General features: G+C 45.7%; 1 protein-coding gene across 2 annotated transcripts in view; it reads left to right on the top strand.

The window, feature by feature from the left end:
• LOC119172937 (cubilin) overlaps positions 1-21,388 on the top strand; it is a 284,534-nt gene that overhangs the window by 246,246 nt on the left and 16,900 nt on the right. For both annotated transcript variants that reach the window (XM_075893824.1, XM_075893825.1), the window contains 7 exons: positions 3,743-3,956; positions 4,743-4,930; positions 11,448-11,613; positions 13,486-13,641; positions 14,284-14,475; positions 18,044-18,418; positions 19,769-19,983. In XM_075893824.1, coding sequence (XP_075749939.1) covers positions 3,743-3,956; positions 4,743-4,930; positions 11,448-11,613; positions 13,486-13,641; positions 14,284-14,475; positions 18,044-18,418; positions 19,769-19,983 — 1,506 coding nt within the window. The remainder of the gene's footprint in view (positions 1-3,742; positions 3,957-4,742; positions 4,931-11,447; positions 11,614-13,485; positions 13,642-14,283; positions 14,476-18,043; positions 18,419-19,768; positions 19,984-21,388) is intronic.

Below are 21,388 nucleotides of genomic sequence, written 5' to 3' on the forward strand. Positions count from 1 at the left end.
GGGCTTGTTCGGGCACGTCATGCGAACGTCACCTTTTGGTCGGATACCGGAGAGGGTGGGGAAGAGGTTTGGCTTGCGAAGGCTACGTGAAGGAGCGGCAAGGGTTTTGAACTCGTCCAACACCCTCTAGACTTTCAAGGCCGAAAGGCTGCCGCAGTGACGTCGGAGGTTGGAGGCCCAGTTACCCAACTGAGCATGCTCAGTAAGACTTTTTTTTCCACATCTTTTATTCGGCCCAATCAAGCCGCAGCAGCTGCGAGAGCGGGAGCGTTGGTTCTCCTAAAACGCGAACGAAACACCGGCTTTCCGCCGCGTTCGCGGCGTAACTGGGCCTCCACCCTCTGACGTCACTGCGGCAGCCTTTCGGCCTTGAAATTTAGAGGGTGTTGACTCGTCTCCTCTCCCTCGTTTCGCGCCACTTTAAAAAACCTGTTTTCTCCGCTCGTAATGAACCGATTCGAGAAATTTGTTAGGCATTGTGAGACTCTTTATGGCCTTTTAGATGGCGAGCACGCGGCGTGTATTTTGGATGCCTTGCGACTCTTGCTCAGGTACAAAACATGCATGTACCATTCGCACGTGCGAGCGTGCATGTGTGTGTGTGTGTGTGTAACATGATTGATATGTGGGGTTTCACGTCCCAAAACCACCATATGATTATGAGAGACGCTGTAGGGGGGGGGGGGCTCCGGAAATTTCGACCACCTGGGGTTACGTGTATACAAATCTGAGCACACGGGCCTACAACATACACACGCAGTCACACGCCTCAATCGGAAATGCAGCCGCCGCAGCCGAGATTCAATCCCGCGACCTGCGGGCCAGCAGCCGAGTACCTTAGTTACTAGACCACTGCGGCGGGGCGTGTGTGTGTAACAAAACATATTATTATGCACTTAGCGGTTGAAGCGCGCACTAGGGGCCGGATTTCGCTATCGCGTTCAACTCTTGAAGGCGAAGCCTAAAGGTCCCGCAATTTTCGCTAGCGTAGCGTCGATGCACCCAGCATGCGCACGCGTCAATGTTATTTAAAAGTATACATTGGGCTCTTCATGATGCACTCGCTGTCGTTTCGCTAGCTTCACATACTCAAATTCGGCATCACGGGACGTGAACGGACAACGAAAGTGTGCGACTAATGCAAACATGATAATCATAAGATGCATTTGATGTAACAACATGGATACATGCCACGCTCATGACGAGCTCGCGGCCCTTTCACTAGTTCCACATATACCAAATTCGGCATTACGTGACGTGTTTGGACGACGAATACAAATGACAAGTCCAAATATGATAATCAAGACATGGAAATTATGTACGGCATAATTAACCTCGCCTTGTAACATTATGTTGGTGTTAAAGTGACATATCAGCCTTCTCCATTCGTTCTTCGCATATCATTGATTCCCACGCATCAAATACATACGGTCATGGGAGGCGCGACTCGCTGAACGAACCCTGGGAAGCCAACTGGCGACGCTGGGTCAGGCCTCCCGAGCTACAATAGCCAGTGAAGCCTTAGAAGAAGAGCCCCATCTGTGATGAACCACTTTTTTCTTTGTTTTAATGACTGTTGTTGTCTATCGATTCCCACTGTACGTGGGATCTGCCTTTTTTTATACCCGTTACAGCGATTCTGTGTTGGAGTTTATGTAGTACTCTAAATCCTGTTTTTTTTTTTTTCTTAAGGAGCGACATACATGAAAAAAATGTATCCTGGGGGCTACTACTTACCGCCCTCCCGCAGTAAAGGAGTGCATATTGCTTGAAATTACTCATATGTTCATCTAAACATATTTTAGGGGTGAAGCTCCTCTTGGTCTAATTTCTTCATGTGTCACGCGTAACCGAGAGAAGAGACGAGAAACAAAAGAAAGCAGTATCTCCCGAGCAGTATAATAGACGTTGCTGTCTCATAGAAGTACAATCAAGGCACGAAAGAAAATTAAATCCTTCACTGCAAATACCAGTCCTTAAGTTCACTATTTAAAGGGAGGGGGGAACATAAATCTAGTTTTGGTTCACTATTACGGCCAGGTGGCGCTAGCCGCCGCCCGATCTAAAGGGTACATTCATATCAATCCATCCATTCATCCACATAAAAACTGCAGTTGAGTGAAGATGTTCTCGATGGCGCTGTAACGCTACTCTCCGATTGGCTGCTGCGCGGGCTGTGTCTGGGTACGCGGAGGATGGGTGCCTCTCTCAGTCTCCTGGATAGTCGACGTACATGGCGGATCGTTGGTGGGGTATGGACGAAGCAGAGCGGTGGGCACGTTGAAGACGCTTGCGCTCGGATTCCTTGGCTCGCATCTTGTCGGTGTTACCCGCGCGTCGTCTCCATTCTCGAACGCGATCGTGCGCATGGACGCATGCATGGACGGATGGACACATGGACGAATGGACGGACGGATGCTTCGCCCCACTAATCATCATTCACTCCGCCAATATGCTGTGATTTTTTTTCGCTCATAGCGTCTGCTGGTAAATACAAGGGCAGCTAACTTAACTGCTCTCCACTAATACTGCGTTTATTACACTAAATTGCCTAACTATTTGCTATACGCGTGATGAAGGGAAGACGAAACGCGCGCCCTGTTTCTAACGTCATTTCTGTGACGGAAATGACGTCACTAGAAGCGTCGCCCAACATCAGGCATTTCCACGCTAAAAACAGCAATTCATGAAATAATGACGTTTTACAACAAATGCAATATTAGTTAAGTATCCTTCGCTTATTTACATGCCATATACCAACTCCTTATTAAACACATGCCAAATAAATGATCAAATGTAACCATTTACCATTCCTTCGTAACTTGGTGTCGCAGTTGCAAAGCATTATATTATTATTATTATTATTATTATTATTATTATTATTATTATTATTATTATTATTATTATTATTATTATTATTATTATTATTATTTATCAATACTGTTGGCTGAAGGCCGTTACAGGGTGGTTATGTTACAAGATATGCAATAAAAAAGGAGGAAAAATGCAGTCGCAATCGAGGACAGAATAAAGGTACAGTACACGCAAAAGACACAATGCAGTAGTACACTTTATACAATGGTATATAAGGTACAATGCAAGCAAGAAGAGCTATAGACACTACCAAATCCTGGTACCATCAATTTTCGGCGGTCACTGAAGGAATCAGCTTTTATATAACAAGAAACGACAGTTTAGGAATTGAATCCGCAATGTATACGCAATGTGGCAAAGCATGCAGTCTCTCTCAATTAAAATGTATTGATATGAAATATGATTTTATCCTTCTGAGGTCATTCCATTTCGTCAATTGCCCATGTTTTCTCGTAATTCATTTTCTGAATATAGGCGTAAAATCATTCGTTTGTGTTAACCATACCTGTAAACTGATGTTGTCATGCATAAATGGCCGTGCTTTCAGTTCTCTCAGTTCAGCTGCTTTTTTGTGGGTACCGGTTTCTTTCAAGTTTTTCCCAGGAGAATGCATATGACTGGTTGGAAGAACTTTATTGTGGTCCTGAGAAACGCTACTAGCATGCAGTGGGCCTCGCATATGACTCACTACCATTCGAAAAAGTGCTTTCGAAGCGCTGCCGCCACGTAAGCCACAATAGAATTCTTCCCCGCGAAGTGAAAAAGACTTTTTCATGCGCCGTAACAAGTAAAAGCAAATCCAGTACATTTCTCAATAAAGATAGTTAATTATTTGCAACTTCAACTACATGATGTTAATGATGCGCAGCTGAACTTCAGCAGCTTCGCTCTAGAGGACAACTGCAGCCTCGACTGGTTGGATGTGAAGAGTGGCAACAGCGGACTGGCGCCAAGCGTGGACCAGTACTGTGGACAGCGCAGCCCCAGCACGCTCACAAGCACCGCGTTCATGCTCGTCTTCCATTCGGACTCGGTGGGCTCAGCCAAAGGCTTCAACATCAGCGTCAGTGCAGTCGGCCTTGGTGAGAGGTTTCGAGCTTACATTTAAAAATAAGAAAAAGAACAAGAATACTTTATTTTGAGAGAAGGGGTATATAGGAAAGAGGAAGTAAGGCGCATATTGGTTGGGGCCCCAAGTAAAAGGCCCCACTGGCTTGCGCCACTCGCCTAACGGGACTCAAAAGCGCTAGCTGCATCTCAAGGTCTCAGTTGGCAAGTTGTGCCTCCCACTGCTCCGAACTTCCTACAATGTGTTGTTTAAAAAAGATTTCAAAATATCTGGCTTTCAGGCTCACTCCCAAGAGATGTGAGATACAAGTTCTCGTCTGTTGCATGCCAACATGCCAAAACTACGACATCATGACGAGGTGGGCCATACCAGCGCACTCTGAACTATATATATATATATATATATATATATATATATATATATATATATATATATATATATATATATATATATATATATATATGACAAGGCGGCAGGGAGATTTGTCACGCTCAGGGTGGCAACCGAGCAGGCACCTCGCTAGCAGTCGCGAAATAGATGGCAGCACCACCTACCACCGTCTGGCAATACCGAAATTTTGGTTGGAAGTATCTCAGCGTAACGCACTTGAATAGCAGAGTAATTAATTATCAAGCAGTTGGTTCGGTGACCCAGTGTAATCGCTGATTGCTGTGTAGGCAATTGTTCTCTTGCAGTGAGAAAGGAAGCCTGTATTCAGGCCGATTCATGAATACGGGAGCTAGTATATGATTACGAGATTAGAAAGAAGCTGCAGACTAATAAATCAATTCTATCGCAGCTTGCGGGGGCCTGGTGCACGGCCGAGGCGAGCAGGCCCTGCAGTCGCCCAACTACCCGGACCGGTACCCAGCCAACAGCGAGTGTGACTGGACAGTGGACGTTCAGAAAGGATACCGCGCACTACTCGCCTTCCGGGGCCGCTTCGACATTGAGACCAGCACCAACTGCATCGCCGATTACGTCAAGGTATAAAACACTAAGCACAGATAGAATTCTACCTCCGTCATTTTTTAAGTAATGCGACGGCTAGAGAGCAGTCTAGTCTAACTGATCTGTAGTTGAGAATATTATCGCAAGCTCGTATTACAATTGTTAGAGTGCAAGAAAACGATCAGTTGCGAGGGTGATGAAACGGGGTGCCAATGCAAAGTAATACAACTGATGACATTGATTGATTGATTTGTGGGGTTTAACGTCCCAAAACCACCATATGATTATGAGAGACGCCTACAACTGATGACAGAAAATAATTGAGCAACGTAAGTAGATAAAACACCTTCACGGTTGTAGAAAAGATGTAGGTTGTAGAAAAGAGAGACAAAGAAAAGGCGGAAATGTTACTCTCGCCTCTCCTGCGTTCCCCCTCTCTCGCCTCGCAACGCCGACTAGGCAGCGTCTGCTAGCGAGTTTTCTGATTGAAAAATTACAACATATCCACGGAGCGCATAAAAATGAGTGAGGCAAGCATCCGTCAGTCCGTCCGCGCTTCCGCCCATCCGTTCATGTGTCCATCCGTCTGTGCGTTCATCCATGCGTCCGTCCCTGCGTTCGTCCCTGCGGCCATTCGTGCGTCCACCATCCATGTGTCCGGCCGCTGTCCATCCCTCCACCCGTGCGTCAAGTGCATGCATTTGTCTCTCTGTCCGTCTGTCCACGCGCATGTCTGTCCATCCGTCCGTCCATTTAGTAAAAACTCCGAGTGCCGCCACCTTGCATGTTTTCATCATATATTCATCTTATAGAAAAACTGCCATCCAGTGGGCGTTCCAAGGACTAAACGAGAGGTGGCACAGGCGGACTATATGAGTGGCACGCGCGATTTTCTTATGGCCTGTGCTTCGTGTCTAGTTCCCACCTCTCACCGCTGCTATAGGTCATGGCACTGTTGCCCAACCCTTACTAAACCTTGCTAAAACTAAAAAGGTTGCGCCCAGCGAGTTTAACGTTGCAACTTTTCCTGGTCAGATAGTGCTCAAAGTGCGTCCTTCTGATACTAGTTTTTTCATTAGGCATAAAATTTAAGGCAAATTTTATTGGAGAATAAGTCACTGATACTTGCCCCTGTAGGTTATTTCAACAGAAACAACTATCGTTTTGTTTATGATTAACGTGCGTGGGTTTCCTCCTCAATTCGAAAGTGTGCGTGTGTGCTGCTCCTCTAGTCCGGCCGTATAGAGTTGGCTACCTACTACTACGACGACGACGACTACATAAATCGTGAACGCACGACCCACGGCTTAAAAAGCTTCACCCCCCCCCCCCCAAAACCGACTGCTCGCACTGCACAATCATTCACTGGCCGCCCCGCATGTATAGACACTGGATCTTTCCTCTCCTACGATTCCTTCCCTCTCTCGCCTCGCAGCGCCGACGCAGGCAGCATCTGCTAGCGAGTTTCTTGATTGAAGAAGCCGACTGCTCGCGCTGAACAATCATTCACTGGCTATCCCGTATATATAGGAACGAGGTGTTGAGCTCCAAGGTAGTGCCGGTAGGAGATTTCTCCTGTGCTTTGTGAAACAATAAAAAACTACATCTTCCCAAAGGGAACCCTGATGGAATGAGATTCGGATTGGATAAACTTAGATTGGGTCCTCCAAAATAGTACTGATGGGATGCGAAGCAACAGCGTACTGCACGGACGTGATCGGCGTTTTTACTTGCGCCCCGTCGGTGTAGTTGGTCTTCCGCTGCCGACGCTTGCATTCAGCTTTCCTGTCTCGTGCCTCGTCGGAGTTGCAGGCGCGACATTGCCATTCACGAATGTGATCGGCTCTGCTAACCCTCGCAACGCCGGTAACGGCCGGGTTAGGCCAAGTCGTTTCGGCGCATGTGTCAGCGGGCGAAGGAGCTTCGCTTTCCGGCGTCTTTGGCATCACAGATAAACGAGCCGAAAGAGTGTTCACTCGATGTGAGCTCGAACATTGTGAGCGGTGGAGAGGATGAACCACCTGCCGCGCATGCGGCGAGCACGCGGCAGGCGAGTGAGTGACGTCCCCGCGCAATGCGAGGGAAGGCGTGACCTACTTGGCACCACCCCAACACCTGCAGCGAGGGGAGGGTGGTACGACGCGTTGGCACGGAGACATGGACGGACAACGTTACACAGGCTAGTCAAAGAGCTGCTTCATATACAAAACTTCGCAGCGTGCACGTTAACTAAAAGTCGACTGGGGGTCTCTGCGTCCAATCACAGCCTTCTGTTTCACTGCTCATTAGCAGCGATTGGCGTGTTCCAGTAGGAAACAGCGGTTCATCACAGCGTGTTTCGCGCCTCCCCAGGTTTCTGCCCTGCGCAACGCCGCGATGAGCGCAGCGTCGACGCCGCCGTCAGTATAAAGGCCTGACCACATGTACCCGTTGCAGCGCGTCGGCGCGTGTATTTTGACGTGGCGCCTAGCCCTCTCCAGTATGGAGAGAAAAAGCGCTCAGCTTCGCTTAGCCATGCGCGTACCCTCTCTGTGTGGAGACGGTGTGGCGCCACGTCAAAAGGCCACGCGCTGATGCGCTGCAACGTATACGTGGGGTCAGGTCTTTGGCGTTAGCGCCCGCTGCTTCGCATTCCCACATGGTTTTCTTTAGCGGGAGATGGTGTTTTTTTCTTGAAGATAATAAGTACATCATTTCCCGCTAAAGGGAAGCATGTGTAGATGCGAAGCAGTGCTTGCTTAAACTATATGAAGTGAATACTGAAATAAATTCACTAAATGGCCAAATTACAGCATGGGCATTTCTGACGCAAGATTTCAGCGTGAATGTGCATGCAATTATGTACGTACATGATTGGCAAAACATGGAAGAGGTTGTGTGTGCAGTGTGTGCAGTTACATTGATGATTATGATGATGGTGAAGATGATGTACACACATGCGATTGATGACACAAGTATTTACAGATACTTCTTACCACGTTTTGCCTAGTTCATTGATCCTTTGGAAGGCTTCACATGATATCACTAGTTTACATCTCTCAAGCATCCACGCCAGTTGTATTGCATTAGCAGCGTGTTTAGAAAAAAAATGGCAGCACATCCACGGAGTGAATGATGGAGAATGGGGCGAAGCATTCGTCCGTCCATTCGTTCTTGCTTCCGTACGTCTATGCGTCCGTCTATGTGACCGTCTATGCGTCCATCCGCCCGTCCGTCCCTGCGTTCGTCCATGCATCCGCCCCTGCGTCCGTTCATGCGTCCATCCATGCATCTGTCTGTGTGTCCGTTCATCTATCTATTCTACACAAGTACCACCATCTCGCACCTTTTCATCATATATTCCCCATATAGAAGCACCTCCATCCAGCGGATATTCCAAGGACTAAACGAGAGGTGGCACATGCACACTTTCTTACGGCTTTCGCTTCGGGTCTACATCCCACTTTTAACCACCTCGAGTTCATGGTATACACTAGTTCACTGTATTCATGGCACTGCGGCCCAACAATCGCTAAACCTTTCTAAAACAAAGGAGGTTACGCCCAGCGAGCATAACATAGCAACCCTTTCTTGTCAGATAGTGCTTTATGTACATGCCAATGGCTGCTAATGAGGATTGCAGCGTGCGCGTTAACTAAAAGCCGAATTCTCCTGTCTCTCATTTTCCATTAGCATCCATTGGCATGTACATTGAGCACTATTTTTATTGTTCAACAATGCACAGAAGAAATCTCTCACCGGCACCGCCTTCGACGTCAAAATGTTATACTATTTACACACTACTACAACGGCTACGAGGGTCGAACGGGTGTCGCTATGAAGAGCTTCGCCCCTAAAAGTGGTTAACAATTTAGAGTACTCGGTACTCTACTATGGGAGAGCTGAAAGCCGTCCCCTAGGTGCTGCTGGGTATCCACCGCGTGGGTGGAAGGTTCAACGTCTGTTTAAAAAAAGTGTTTAACGATTTAGAGTACATCGTACTCTAAATCTACTATGTACTATGAGACAGCATAATGCCGTCCCGATTACCCAGCGCTGTTGTAGAGCGTAGGAGGTCTGTTTGTTTAGAAAAAAAGTTGTTAATGATTTAAAGTACGAGGAATTATACTATCGGAGAGCATAAAGCCGTCCAGTGGGCCTCAAACCAGAGGTGTCCTACCTCAATACCCTGTAGGTCAATTTGCTTGGAATCACTGACTTCTAAAGTGTCAGATCAAAAACTTCTGTGGCAGTAAAAGCATGATAGCGACATTGATTCAATTACTCTCGCCCAGTTTATCCACGGAAGAAGATGGTGCCATTTCTATATCCGGAAATATAGCAGCTAGCATACAAGCGATATTGTTTGTAATTTCACTGACCGCGTCGTTCATTAATTTAACAACCGCTTTCAGAGACATCATTTTTATACTACCATAGCCACATGCGGATCTACTCTTCAACGCTCTAACAAAGTGTGTTCCTGCTTTGGATGGCAAAAGGACCGAGATACAGCCTGTATCAATATCACTCGCAAAGTATACATTTCCTAGAAAATCGTAAGAATGAAACCCTACAGTCCGATGCTTGGATATTTTTGCAGAGAATATACTGCCTGGGACTTCATTCATAAGTGTGGTTCCCCAGTGAATTCCTTTTTTTTAAGACGATATCCTTTGTTGGGATACTTTAGCCCAGAAATTATTGTCTGTTTTTATGTCCGTCGGTCTTTCTGCTCAACAGTTGAGCCACCCTGTGAAACTTTCACTTCTTGCTCAACGCCCACCCATCTTGATCTGGTGGCTGCTTTCGTACTTGTGAACATTGTCAGTCAGAAACCAACTATATGGAATACTTGAGGTGCATAACAAAACGTAAATATTAGGTAGTGTGTTTCCATAGTTATCCAATGGGTGGATACGTAATTCTAAGAACCACAGTGTTTGTCGCGCTGCACTGAATGCGAGGCTACGAACGAAAAGAGCGGGTGTTTTCTACGCCTCGCTGAAACGACCCGGTGCTATTATCCACCAGCGGCTGTGCTTTCTGAAAAAGCTTTCGTTTCTTCAGCCGCCTATCTACTATTCTTCAGCATTACTATGAGCCCTACGTGGATTTATGTTTATCCTCACATATACTCACAGGTATTTTATTACAGTCTGGTTCATTCACCATTTCAATATTTATTTATCAGAGACATCAACTAGGTAGTGAGGGGGAGCTTAAACTCCTCCCCCCTACCGACTCTTCCGAGTAAACTCTTGACGAATATATTTTATTGTCAGCTATTTCAAGAGAAATGATCTTGCTAATTGTAACCACGTAGTTTGTATTCCAAGGTACTATATCCAAGGGCGCCAAGAAAACTGTTGATTACTTGTAATATTGATGTTAAAGAGCATAGACACCATGATCCAAAAGTTAAATCTAGACTTACGGACTTATCAGCCGACTCACTCGAACTCAGACCGAGCCGTGAGTCTGAATCTGAGTGAGTCCGAGTGAGTAATATTTTGGTGAGTTCAGGTTAGTCCGATTGAAGAAAAGTTTGGTGAGCTTGAGTCCGAGTGAGTCCTAAGCGTAAAATACATTTTATTAGTGAGTTTGAGTCAGCTTCACAATTTTTGCTCACCTATGTTCTCTACATTACTGTCTGATGGCACCATAGCTCACGAAGCGCCTCCAGACAGAAGACTATCAGCCTTTGACGTCTTTTTCAGCGAATCACAAAGATACGGAGCCAATTTTTTTTTTTGTATTGGACGTCCTTTAGCGCATGTCAAATTTTGTTACAGTCATAAAATTATTCGTAGTTTTGTTAGCGTTCGACATAAAGCGCGAATTTTAATTTGGCGCTTTTAGCTGTATTCCAATTTTTATTTGCCTATTCACTATTAATCTGTCTTTGTATGTGACAAAACTCTCAGCAGCCCAAAACAGATAAGTTTATGTATACATAGAGAGTCAACAATCCAGAGACAAAACCAAGAAGGTGTGAGATCAAGGTTAGAGCACGTTGGTAAGTTTGTTATGTGACGTTTAAAAGTAATATACAGTTTCTGGTAAAATTAAGACGGCGGGGTATTTGTCAAGCATCAAAACGTATCAAGACAAACTATGGGGAGCTTACATTCGTTTTCAAACATATTACCCCCGCTTCCCACCAATGTTATCCACAATTTTCGACTAATGGTCTTGTGATCTTGAATTCGCGAATACACATGTCATAAAAAAATGACGACTAGAGTTTGTGACGCAACCATCATGGCTTCAGTGGGTGCAGGGAAGAGCATCAGTGCGTCATCAATAAGTGCGACTTCTGCGGGAATTGAGTTTATGACAGACTTGCGAAAGAACTGTGTTGTATAGGCGAGCTGATTTCCATCTCTATCACGTCAACTAAATAGGTACTCTATTACGTTAGCAGCGCATAGAGACAACACTTAAAAGTTCCGTATCATCTTGTCAACTCTTGTCCGTGTGAGTTTTTCTGTGTGACACACCGAGATAGCGCGTACTGAAAGGGGACATTAACCGGCTAACCTTAGTCATCGCGGCCCTGACAAATATGCAGGTGTTCAACGAAGGGCCAGACGGCCAGTGGGAGACACAACCGGTGGGCAGCTACTGTGGCATCGAGGCACCGGCGGCAATCGAGGCGGCCACCCACCGTGCCCGCGTCCTCTTCCGCTCCAACGGAGACATACAAGGCGACGGCTTCCGCATGGTCGTCAGCAAGGGCAAGTGCCCACTCCGCGACAGCGTCAAAAAGCTCGTTTTGCAGAAATTCCCTTGTCGGTTTCGGCGTCGGTGTCGCCGTCTTTCGTTCGGAGCGAGCAATCAAAATTGTCAGTGAATAAAAAATTTTGAACTATGGTAAGAAAATAGACATTGAATATATTGAATTTCAGTGAAAAATAAACCCAGGCTTTCTGTGAGGCAATCAGGAGTTATACCAGAGAGCCACCTTTCAACTTTTTCAAACCTTTCTTTGGAATTGCCTTTAAAAAAAACGCTGTACGAAGGTCACGTATAGTGGCCACGGTTGAGGTGTTCACTGAGCAGCTAAGCCAGACGTTGAGAATGTGAGGAGCACGAGGCCCGACTACGCTATCGCGTAGTCGGGCCTCGTTTAGTCAGGTTTTTCACCGTTTATCTAATGCAGGTATAACACTGTATAAAAAGACATAATTACTTTCAGTAATGGATAACGTCTCTTAAGTGTGAGCTTCCATCCCTACCTTGTAATTGTTTGCTGCTTATAACACATAAGCAAGATAAATTGAAATAGTTGACCACACAATTTCTACACGTATTACTGATCTCTTCGTGTGGTCATCAATTTTGCCAGCCCTTGTTATAAATTTTTCATTTAGTTATCGGCATCATTTGTTTAATAGTTATTACGTGCACTTCAAAGGAAGCAAAGCGCAACGCTTTTTTTGTAACTGTCCTTTGAAAAAATGTTGTCTTCTTGCAAGAAACGCAATCAAAGTTAAACTGGCCAGGCTTGTGTCACGTTTAAGTGAGGCTCTTAGGTCTGTAGTTCAAGCTATTATTTCACGCATTCCCACTATATAAAATGCAAATAAAACTTTGTTATTTAGTCTGCTCATCATTATATCCTTTCATCACACAACAAGCAATTTTCGAGAAAAGCCATTATGAGTTTCACTCCGTTAGCTTCTTAGTTGGCGTCGAGGCTGTCACACTCCATGTATGCCGTATTCCGCTTAGTGGGATAAAAAAATAGTTTGCAGTGGATAAACAAGTTTCCACGTTTACCATTGCTGCAATGATAGCACAGGTAGATGGTAATGTCAATTAGGTGGTATTTCTTTGAGAACCTCTTTGATCTGAGGAGGGAAGGGGGGCATGGTTTAGAATTTTCACCCTTTGTCTACGCTACTGGTCACTAGTAACCGTTTTTAAAGCTGTACAGGTTCATAGCCATTGCCCCACAGGTGTTCCGACTTCACCGGCACGTTGTCCCTCATTGCATGAAATTTCACGGAATGTCGTGGTCTTTGTTACTTTTTATTGGATATTTTTTTCCGCATTGCACATCAAAAAATACAGCAGGCTATTACATGGTTGCCCTTCCGTAATCATTTGCCGCAAACGGCTATCATTAAAAGCGGATAATTTGTAACCCAATAAGCCCTTTCTAATTGAATCATCTTATACAACTCACAGAAAACAAACTTAATGAAACATAACCTGCGTGGCTCTAAAGACTGTCCTGAGGCTGAACTTACTTTTTTTTTGTAACTGTTCATTGCGTTCATTGTTCTTGTCAAAAAGAATGGCTATTTGGGCTAGTTGGTTTGAATTCATGGTAATTAAGACGCTGTTTCTAGCACCTTCGTTCTCGCGCTGCAGCCCTTATTACCATGAGTTCTTGTGAACTTGTCCAAAACTTCGTGGCCACTATTAGGCCCTTTCTTATTGAATCACCTTATACAACTCACAGAAAACAAACTTAACGAAACATGATCTGCCTGGCTCTAAAGACTGTCCTGATGCTGAACTTACTTTTTTTTGTAACTGTTCAATGCGTCCATTGCTCTTGTCAACTTGTCGAAAACTTCGTGGCCACACTTGTTCCGCAGCCTGTGGTGACCGGTACGGAGAGGATGAGGGGGAGATCACCTCACCACGTTTTCCCGAAAACTATGCCAACAACCTGAACTGCTCTTACCAGATCGTGGTGCCGCAGGGAAGCCACCTGGAGCTCAGCTTCGACAGTGACAACTTCGAACTCGAGAGTGAGGGCGCATTTCATCATTCCTGGAGCTGTGCACATAATGCCAACACACTTTTTTTTCTAATTGTCAGAGCGCGATTCCTGCGATGTTCGGCGTTCAGTTTCTATTAACTCTAAACTTCAATGTCCATAAATTCGTTCTTCTTTCCAACGAAAACGATGCTATAGCCCAGGATCAGCTGTTCTAATGATCATCTTAGACCATTTTGTAATTGTGTTGCTTTACTAAGACCATTCTTCTGGTTTGCACTACAAGTTTTACATAGTTACTGGCGAATGTGTTAGAAATATAGCATGCTTGCACGTGATCGTTTTCTGCAAATCATCGAGAGAATACATACAAGGATATGAGTGCAGGTTATTTATCACCTTCTGTTGTATGTCCTTATTTCAGCATTAGCACTGCACTACACTCAACAAAAAGATGATTAGCCCCCTTGAAAGACTTCTTGTTCCTCTCGTCATCCCTTCAGTTGTATGTGTTCAAGGAGCAGGTCACGGAATAAAAATAAGATAACTTCAGCCGTTAAACAGAACCAAATTATCCTACAAGCAATCTAACAAACTAACTAACAACTGGAAAAAAATTTCCCCTTGCTTCATTGATTCAAGTGTTAGAGAAGCTTGTGTCTTCTCTACGCAGGTCACGACACTTGCAAGTACGACAATTTAACGCTGTACGCGGGCAACTCGACGTCCTCGCCTGTGCTGGGAGGGCCCTGGTGTGGCACCGACGCACCTGGTAACTACTCCGTCGCCTCTTCGGTGCTGGTCATGTTCCGCACCGATTGGAGCAGCAGCGGCAAGGGTTTCCGCCTGCAATACCGCATCTCGCGTAAGTTTACAAGTACCGCGTCATTTTTATTTTATTTATTTAGTTATTTTATTTATTTAAAGTACGCGTCTTATAACGACACTTGGAGTCGTGTTTCCAGTGTCTTGTTTGCTCATGCGCACTGAATTAGTACTGAAACAATACGGATGGAACTTTAAGACTTATATGGATACGTATACATCGGGGTACGTAAAATTGAAAAACTCTTCCCTTCAATGCATTATGTTGAGAATACATGAGTTTTCATGTATCATGTCTGTAACATGTTAACAAGCACGATGTTGACGTGTTACTTTATGTAAAAAAGGACATATATTGAAAATTCGCTCGCGTGAAAGCAATATATCAATGCGCAATGGCATGAAAGCTTCATAAGACGCTGTTTTGTACTTGGACAAAGTCACGTTCCTAGACATCGGTAAATCCGTGATGATTGCTGGATGATTGATGATTGATATGTGGAGTTTAACGTCCCAAAACCACTATATGATTATGAGAGACGCCGTAGTGGAGGGCTCCGGAAATTTGGACCACCTGGGGTTCTTTAACGTGCACCCAAATCTGAGCACACGGGCCTACAACATTTCCGCCTCCATCGGAAATGCAGCCGCCGCAGCCGGGATTCGAACCCGCGCCCTGCGGGTCAGCAGCCGAGTACCTTAGCCACTAGACCACCGCGGCGGGGCTGATTGCTGGATGAACGGCACAAGAGCCTGAATGTTCAACTATGGATTTAATGGCCGAATTGTGGACGATCGAGCTTCAAGGATATTCCGTTTTGGTTGGACAGTTGTTTGGCACCGTCTCTTGTGACTCTTTCTTTCGCTATACTCTGGTAACGATTGTATTGACTGCTCCTGTAACTGACCACAGGTGTAACTGGTGAATGGAGGTTTCTGAAGAGCGCCTCAGATTATAACAAAGTGGATGGTACAGACTATCTAGGGCACCCAACAAGCCGTAAAGAGATCAAATCTGAAGCCAGGGCGGTGATGGGATTGAGGCCGCCAAGGGTGGAGCCTGCCAGGGAATGTACGCAAACGATAGAGGCCCTTCCTGGTAGAGGGCAGTGGTCTATACATGATCCAAGCGCATGCAGGCCTCGGAGAGCTCTAACCCACGGACAAGATCGGGTTGCAGCTTTGGCAACCTCATTCCACTTACTCTCGTGATGGTGCTTTTTATAATGTTAAATAATAATATGTTGATTACGAGCAGTGCTTTCGGAAACCCCTTCATTTCTTTTACACAGTCCATCTCGTTAGAAGTTGTGTCATTGTTACTTTTGCTATCGCTTATCATGCGACTCTTCGGACATTCTACCTATGTCACAATTGTCGCAATACACGTAAAACTCTACAATAAATTATCCTATGCCTTCATTCACTTCATTATCTGCAGGTCTTCATTAACATTATGTTAAACAAAGAGGTGAGCCATTGAAAATTGCTCTATTTCATTCATTCAAAACGAGAGTCTTGTTCCGGCAGTGTTGATGCCGCTAGATAGTACGCGAAAGCTTATCGCTTAGCTCTCCACTTTTGATAGGGTCATATGTTGCGTGACGTCATCGGCGGAAAACAGTTTCCCACACTCGCCGTCAAGCTCAGAGTGGCGCTGACTGACACTGACATTATGGCTTGGTGGCGCTAGCCACCGCCCGATCTAAAGGGTATAGCCATATCCATCCATCCACCCATCCAAGGTTTGCATGCACATATATACCCGATAAATAGACGATTGGCCGACCACTGCTCTAGATCAGTTGGCAATAGCATCGGGCGCGTAATCTGAAGGTCCCAGCTTCAGTCCTGCCAGCGGAAAATTGTATTTTCGATCGCTTTAGTTTCTTGTTATATGTATAACAACTACTACTGCAAACCTAAAATAAAAGAATTAACGTGTCCTACACCTCCCTTGGCTTCACTGTCTACGTATTTTTGTTTTTGTCTTTCGAAATGCTGTACTTCTGTTGTTCCGCAGGCACTTTGGTCCGTCGTGACCCGTATATATAGCGGAGCGACTCATTGCAAAATCTGCTGCTTGATCTACGTGCCCGTCAAATAGCCATGGTGAAGTGGCCGCAAAATCTGCAGAAACAAAACGCTCGGAATGCAGGGATCATGTGAATCCCCTGTGGTCTTGCAGCCCCTCGCTACATATCCGTGTATCAACTGCCCTCGTCAAAGTGAAGGCACTCCATGGGAGATTCGGCGAGAGTGATCTCGCTCGGAGCTACGCACTCCGCTCGCGATCCGGTCAAGCACTCGCGATCTCTCATTGGAATTCAACAATAGACACCGGGTGCTCCAGCCTACATGTAGAATAATGACAGAGTTGACAGGTTTAAAGTTAAATGTTATATTATGAATACAAAGACGGCGGAGAGCGTTGCTTAGCTTCTTGTTAGCAGTCCAAGTACGCCACTTAGCCTGATCCGCCACTCTTAAAATTTACGCATATTATTCAGCTCGCAAACGCATCTCAAGAAGGCGGGAAGTAACGCTATTCACCTGGGGCTCTTTAACGCGTGCCTTTTTCTAAGAAGAAGAAGGTGTTTAATGAGAAGAAGGAAGAGAGGTCCGCCTTGAAAGCGGGTTTATGGCCTGCTAGTGTTCTAATAACACCCGTTTTTCGGCTGGTTGGTGCATGGCATTAAGAAAATATATCGAGCCAAAAAAATAAACGTACACATGAAGCGGACAAGAAGACAGGAAAGCGGCTAGACTATCGAGTATAGTTGGTCTGGCCGCTTTTCTGTCTTCTTCTCCCTTTCCTGTGTTCGTTCATTTTTTTTTTTTTGCTTCGCATATTTTCCTAATCTAAGTTCACAGGTGTTCTATGGCACCTCTATCGAAGTGCGGCTATCGAAGCTGCCCGACGCCGTAACCTTCTAAGCTACCGCGGTGTGTAAGAACACGCGTTCGTCGAGGGGTTTTTCAACACCGAAATTAGGCTATCGAGGCTTTAGCTTTTCGACTATTCGTTTCTGGGCTATTGTGTGTTAGTTCATTCGGAACAGCACCCGCTTCATATGGTGGGGCGTGAGAGGCACAATACTCCAACCTCTGGGATTCCTTAAGCTATGCGACAAGATGTGCAATACCTTGGAAGATTTTGGTGATTAAGCCCAGCACTGACAGGACGAACAGCGAATTTTAAGTCGACCACACTCGTCATGCAGATCACATGTACCACAACATAGCCTTGAAGAGAGGCGGCAATTGCGGGGTACAATAGGCTGAAAGCGCCCATCCACAATTTTTTTTCTTTCATCTCCATTAGGACACGTTTCAAGTGTTAGAAGAATAACGTTTCTTCTTATGCCTGGGTTGCTAAAAAATGCAGAGTTTTACTACTTTTATCAGTAATGTAGGGAAAACAATAGAATTAAATACAAATGAAAAGATGATACCACAGCAAATAAGCAGCGCAAGAACTACATCGGCTACCACACGAGTACAAGGGAGACAAGCTCAGATTATGAAGTGCATTTCCTATTGCACGTGTCCGTATTATTTTTGGTGTAATTGGCCGCGAATGGGTCGTACTTCTTCTCCTTGTCCAGATTGCGGTGGGAACCTGACCGCGGAGAGGGGCACCTTCAGCCTCTTGCCGACGATGGTGGACAGCGACAGTGGTTCCTCTCGCTGCACCTGGCGCATCTACGCGCCCGAGGGACGAGCCGTCGAGCTCCAGCTGGAGCTGGGCCCCGACCAGCACGCCATACACGGTGTGGATTGCGCCGACGCATTCGTGGCCAGCCGAGTCCAAGTACTGGACGGCGACAGCGACCTCGCCCCACCCATTGCTGTTTTCTGTGGCCGTCATGGAAGCCCGGATGCCTTCAAGAGCACTGGACGTGTCATGACCGTAATGCTGGTCGTCAACCCGATGTATCTCGTCGGAAGTGGATTCAGGGCCTCTTACCGCTCCACGCTTGGTCAGTGAGGAATCGCGTCATTCCAGTCTGCCCTGTCACTCCCACCGCATGAGCCTAAAGTTGTACAAGGAAATGTTTAGAAATCACCGATTCAAGTATTTTATGCTATATTTCTCTGAACAAACTTACTTTGAAATATGTTGGTCAGAAATTCTTGTACAAGTACAGCAGGCGAATGTTTCGTATACCTTTCGTTCGCATAAATAGCGAAGATGACTTATGGCCGCATGCATCTTGGCCTCGCTTCATATTGCCGCTGGCGCTGTGTGGGATAATTGATCCACGTGAGCTTCTGCGAGGGTGACGTACACTTACCGAATACGTGATACAGGTATGCGTGTTTACAGTCACGCTTTCATTCGCGTAAATGGAACGAACTGTTACTTCATCTAAACCCACATGCATCTACAGAATTCACCATCCGCTGAACTACGAACAATCACTGTTCATAGCTTCGTCCTGCTTCCTGAGTTGATTGGTCTGTCGAATATTGAAGGGGCCCTGAAACACTTTTTCAAGCCACTATGGAATGAATTTACTTGAAGAGCTTATTGCCCCACGAATTCAACGTCACAAAAATGTCAAGAATCCGTCCAGTGCGAGTGGAGTTGCGAAGGTTTGCAAGCGCTGGAAGCTAAGCAGAAAGGGATGGGAGGGGCAAACAAAAACTTCACGCGCGCTTCGCCACCTTGAGCAGTTTTTCTCTCTTTTTTTTCGAATGCACGGTTTTTTCAGTGTGATCGCGCGCGCTCGCGTGTACAAGTAATGGCTTCCCGTGGTGATCTCTATAACGAGCGAGCGCGCCATGTGCAAATCGGCAAATGGCTGATAGATGGGCTTGCTACGTGTGATTTTAGGCATATTCCTTGATTTTTCGAGAGAAGATAAAGCAATTTTTAGCTGACTGATAATTTATTATGAATTCCAGGCCACGTGCTGCGCTATAATATTTGGCTCGCGTGTTGTCGGGAGCATCTACTACTGCTCAGCAGCGTTTTCTGACCATGCTCAAAAAGTGTTGCAGGACCCTTTCAAAATAAATCAAGGCTATAGCAGTAGTGTGATACAGCCATTCAGACAAAGCGTTTCCTCTTCGCCGAGCATAGGATTCGCGTTCATTTGGGAAGATCTGGTCGAGACGCTGTTAGACAGGTCACAGCTCACTAGCGTTCATTTCTTTTTCTTTCTATTTTCGAGGGCTCTTGAAAGGCTCCGTTCTGCCTCTGAACAAAGCTACTGAAACGAGAGAAGTTTCACTGATGATATAATGTAAAGGTGGCTAACAGCTTTAGGCGTTCCTTTTTCAGCCGTGGTTCATCATTATTGTGCTTCCTACTAAATCTAATGCAGGAGAGAAGCAGGGCTGTGGCGGCACCCTTCGCAAGGAATCCGGCTCGCTAGCACCACCTAGCCGAGACAGCTCGGGCAGCTACCCAGGTGGCCCACTCAACTGCCTCTGGACAATCATTGCCCGCTCGGGCTACGGCCTCGAACTGAATGTCTCGGCTCTCAACCTGGGAAGCGGAACGCTCCCTTGCAACGCCGCCAGCGCCAACATGCTGGAGGTACGAGTCAGCTTCAGATCTCAATAAATGCATCCTAAATCACCTAGTACCATTGTAGAGACTGTTGCAAATACTTTTCTAGCGTCAATTACCCATATAACGTGGTCTTTCGTCTTCTATGTGATGTGAATTACACTGGTTACAAAATTTCGTGAACGCCAACAGTGGTTGCGTCTGTCAGTGTGTATGTCGTAATTATTACCCAGCACCTGGAGCAGCATGTCCGGCGAATAGCCAAAGTGTGCAGTATTTCATCGAAGCATTCCCTCTCTCACCCACCCTTCCACCCAGCGTCACCTTAGTACTACCTGTGACGACAGACGAGGCCTTATTTCGCTTGTTTGTTGGTGGAGATCGCACGCGTATACGGACGCCTGCTCCACCCCGGTGGTTCGGCTCATAATTTCTCTGCTTTTTTTTAATTTCCTACACCCTTCCCCATGATGCTCACCAGATTTATGCTAGCGATGCAAAAGGAGAGCGAAAACGCCGAAGATAGCGAACATTCTTTTTCACGTTTGAATAAGTTCACTTTTGCTCTGCTCTGCTGCTTTCAACACTTTGTAAGGCTCGGTAACGAAGGATGTAAGTGTATATGCCATTTTGTCCACTTTTGGGGCTACTCTGTTTCGCAAAAAGCATTGAGTTCTTACTATACATGCATGCTGATCAGTGATCATAGACAAGAAACAGTTCAGCATGTTTCGACAACTCGTTTTCTGGAGGTGCGCCTGCCGGTGCATCTTCAGACAGATATGGTTGGTTTTCAGAGTATTGCGTCTAATGTGGCGTCTCAAGCGGCAATGAAGCGCTGAATCTGCGGAAATGCTCTTTTCGTTTTACCAGTACTCGATGCAAATATAGTATGCTATCGTCCCTACACTTTCACAGTTTGAAAGTGATCGCCCATTTCTCAGCCCTCTCCCCTTCACCCGCATGTCAAGAAGCTATAGCACGCTATTATAGCACCACCGTGAGGCGAGTTCAATACCGATTGCAACACGCGTTAAGTGGCTTCGCCTATTGAGATGTAAATATTTTTCGCTTTGCTGTTCAAGCTAGGTAGTTACGTTAAACTCAAATATATAACCAAAAACGTTGTTGTTTCTTTGTTCTTGATGATGGCCTTAATAAACCAGAGAATAAGTAATAAGTAAGCACAACTTTCAAACTTCCGCACGTTTTGGTTCTCTCCCGTCACCCTTCATCACTGAGTGCCTTTGGCCTTCATTCGTTTCTTTAAAATGACAAAGCAAATAAATCTAAACAATCAGTGTATCCTGACAACATGGACTCGTGACTAGTTTAGAATGGGTTCTCATAGACAGCGTATTCAATTTTTTATAAGCATTATTCAGTATGTACGATGATCCCGTAGCTGTTCAAAAAAAAAACGAGAACTCCG

This window comes from Rhipicephalus microplus, chromosome 4, assembly GCF_043290135.1.
Source record: "Rhipicephalus microplus isolate Deutch F79 chromosome 4, USDA_Rmic, whole genome shotgun sequence".
Classification (NCBI taxonomy): domain Eukaryota; kingdom Metazoa; phylum Arthropoda; class Arachnida; order Ixodida; family Ixodidae; genus Rhipicephalus; species Rhipicephalus microplus.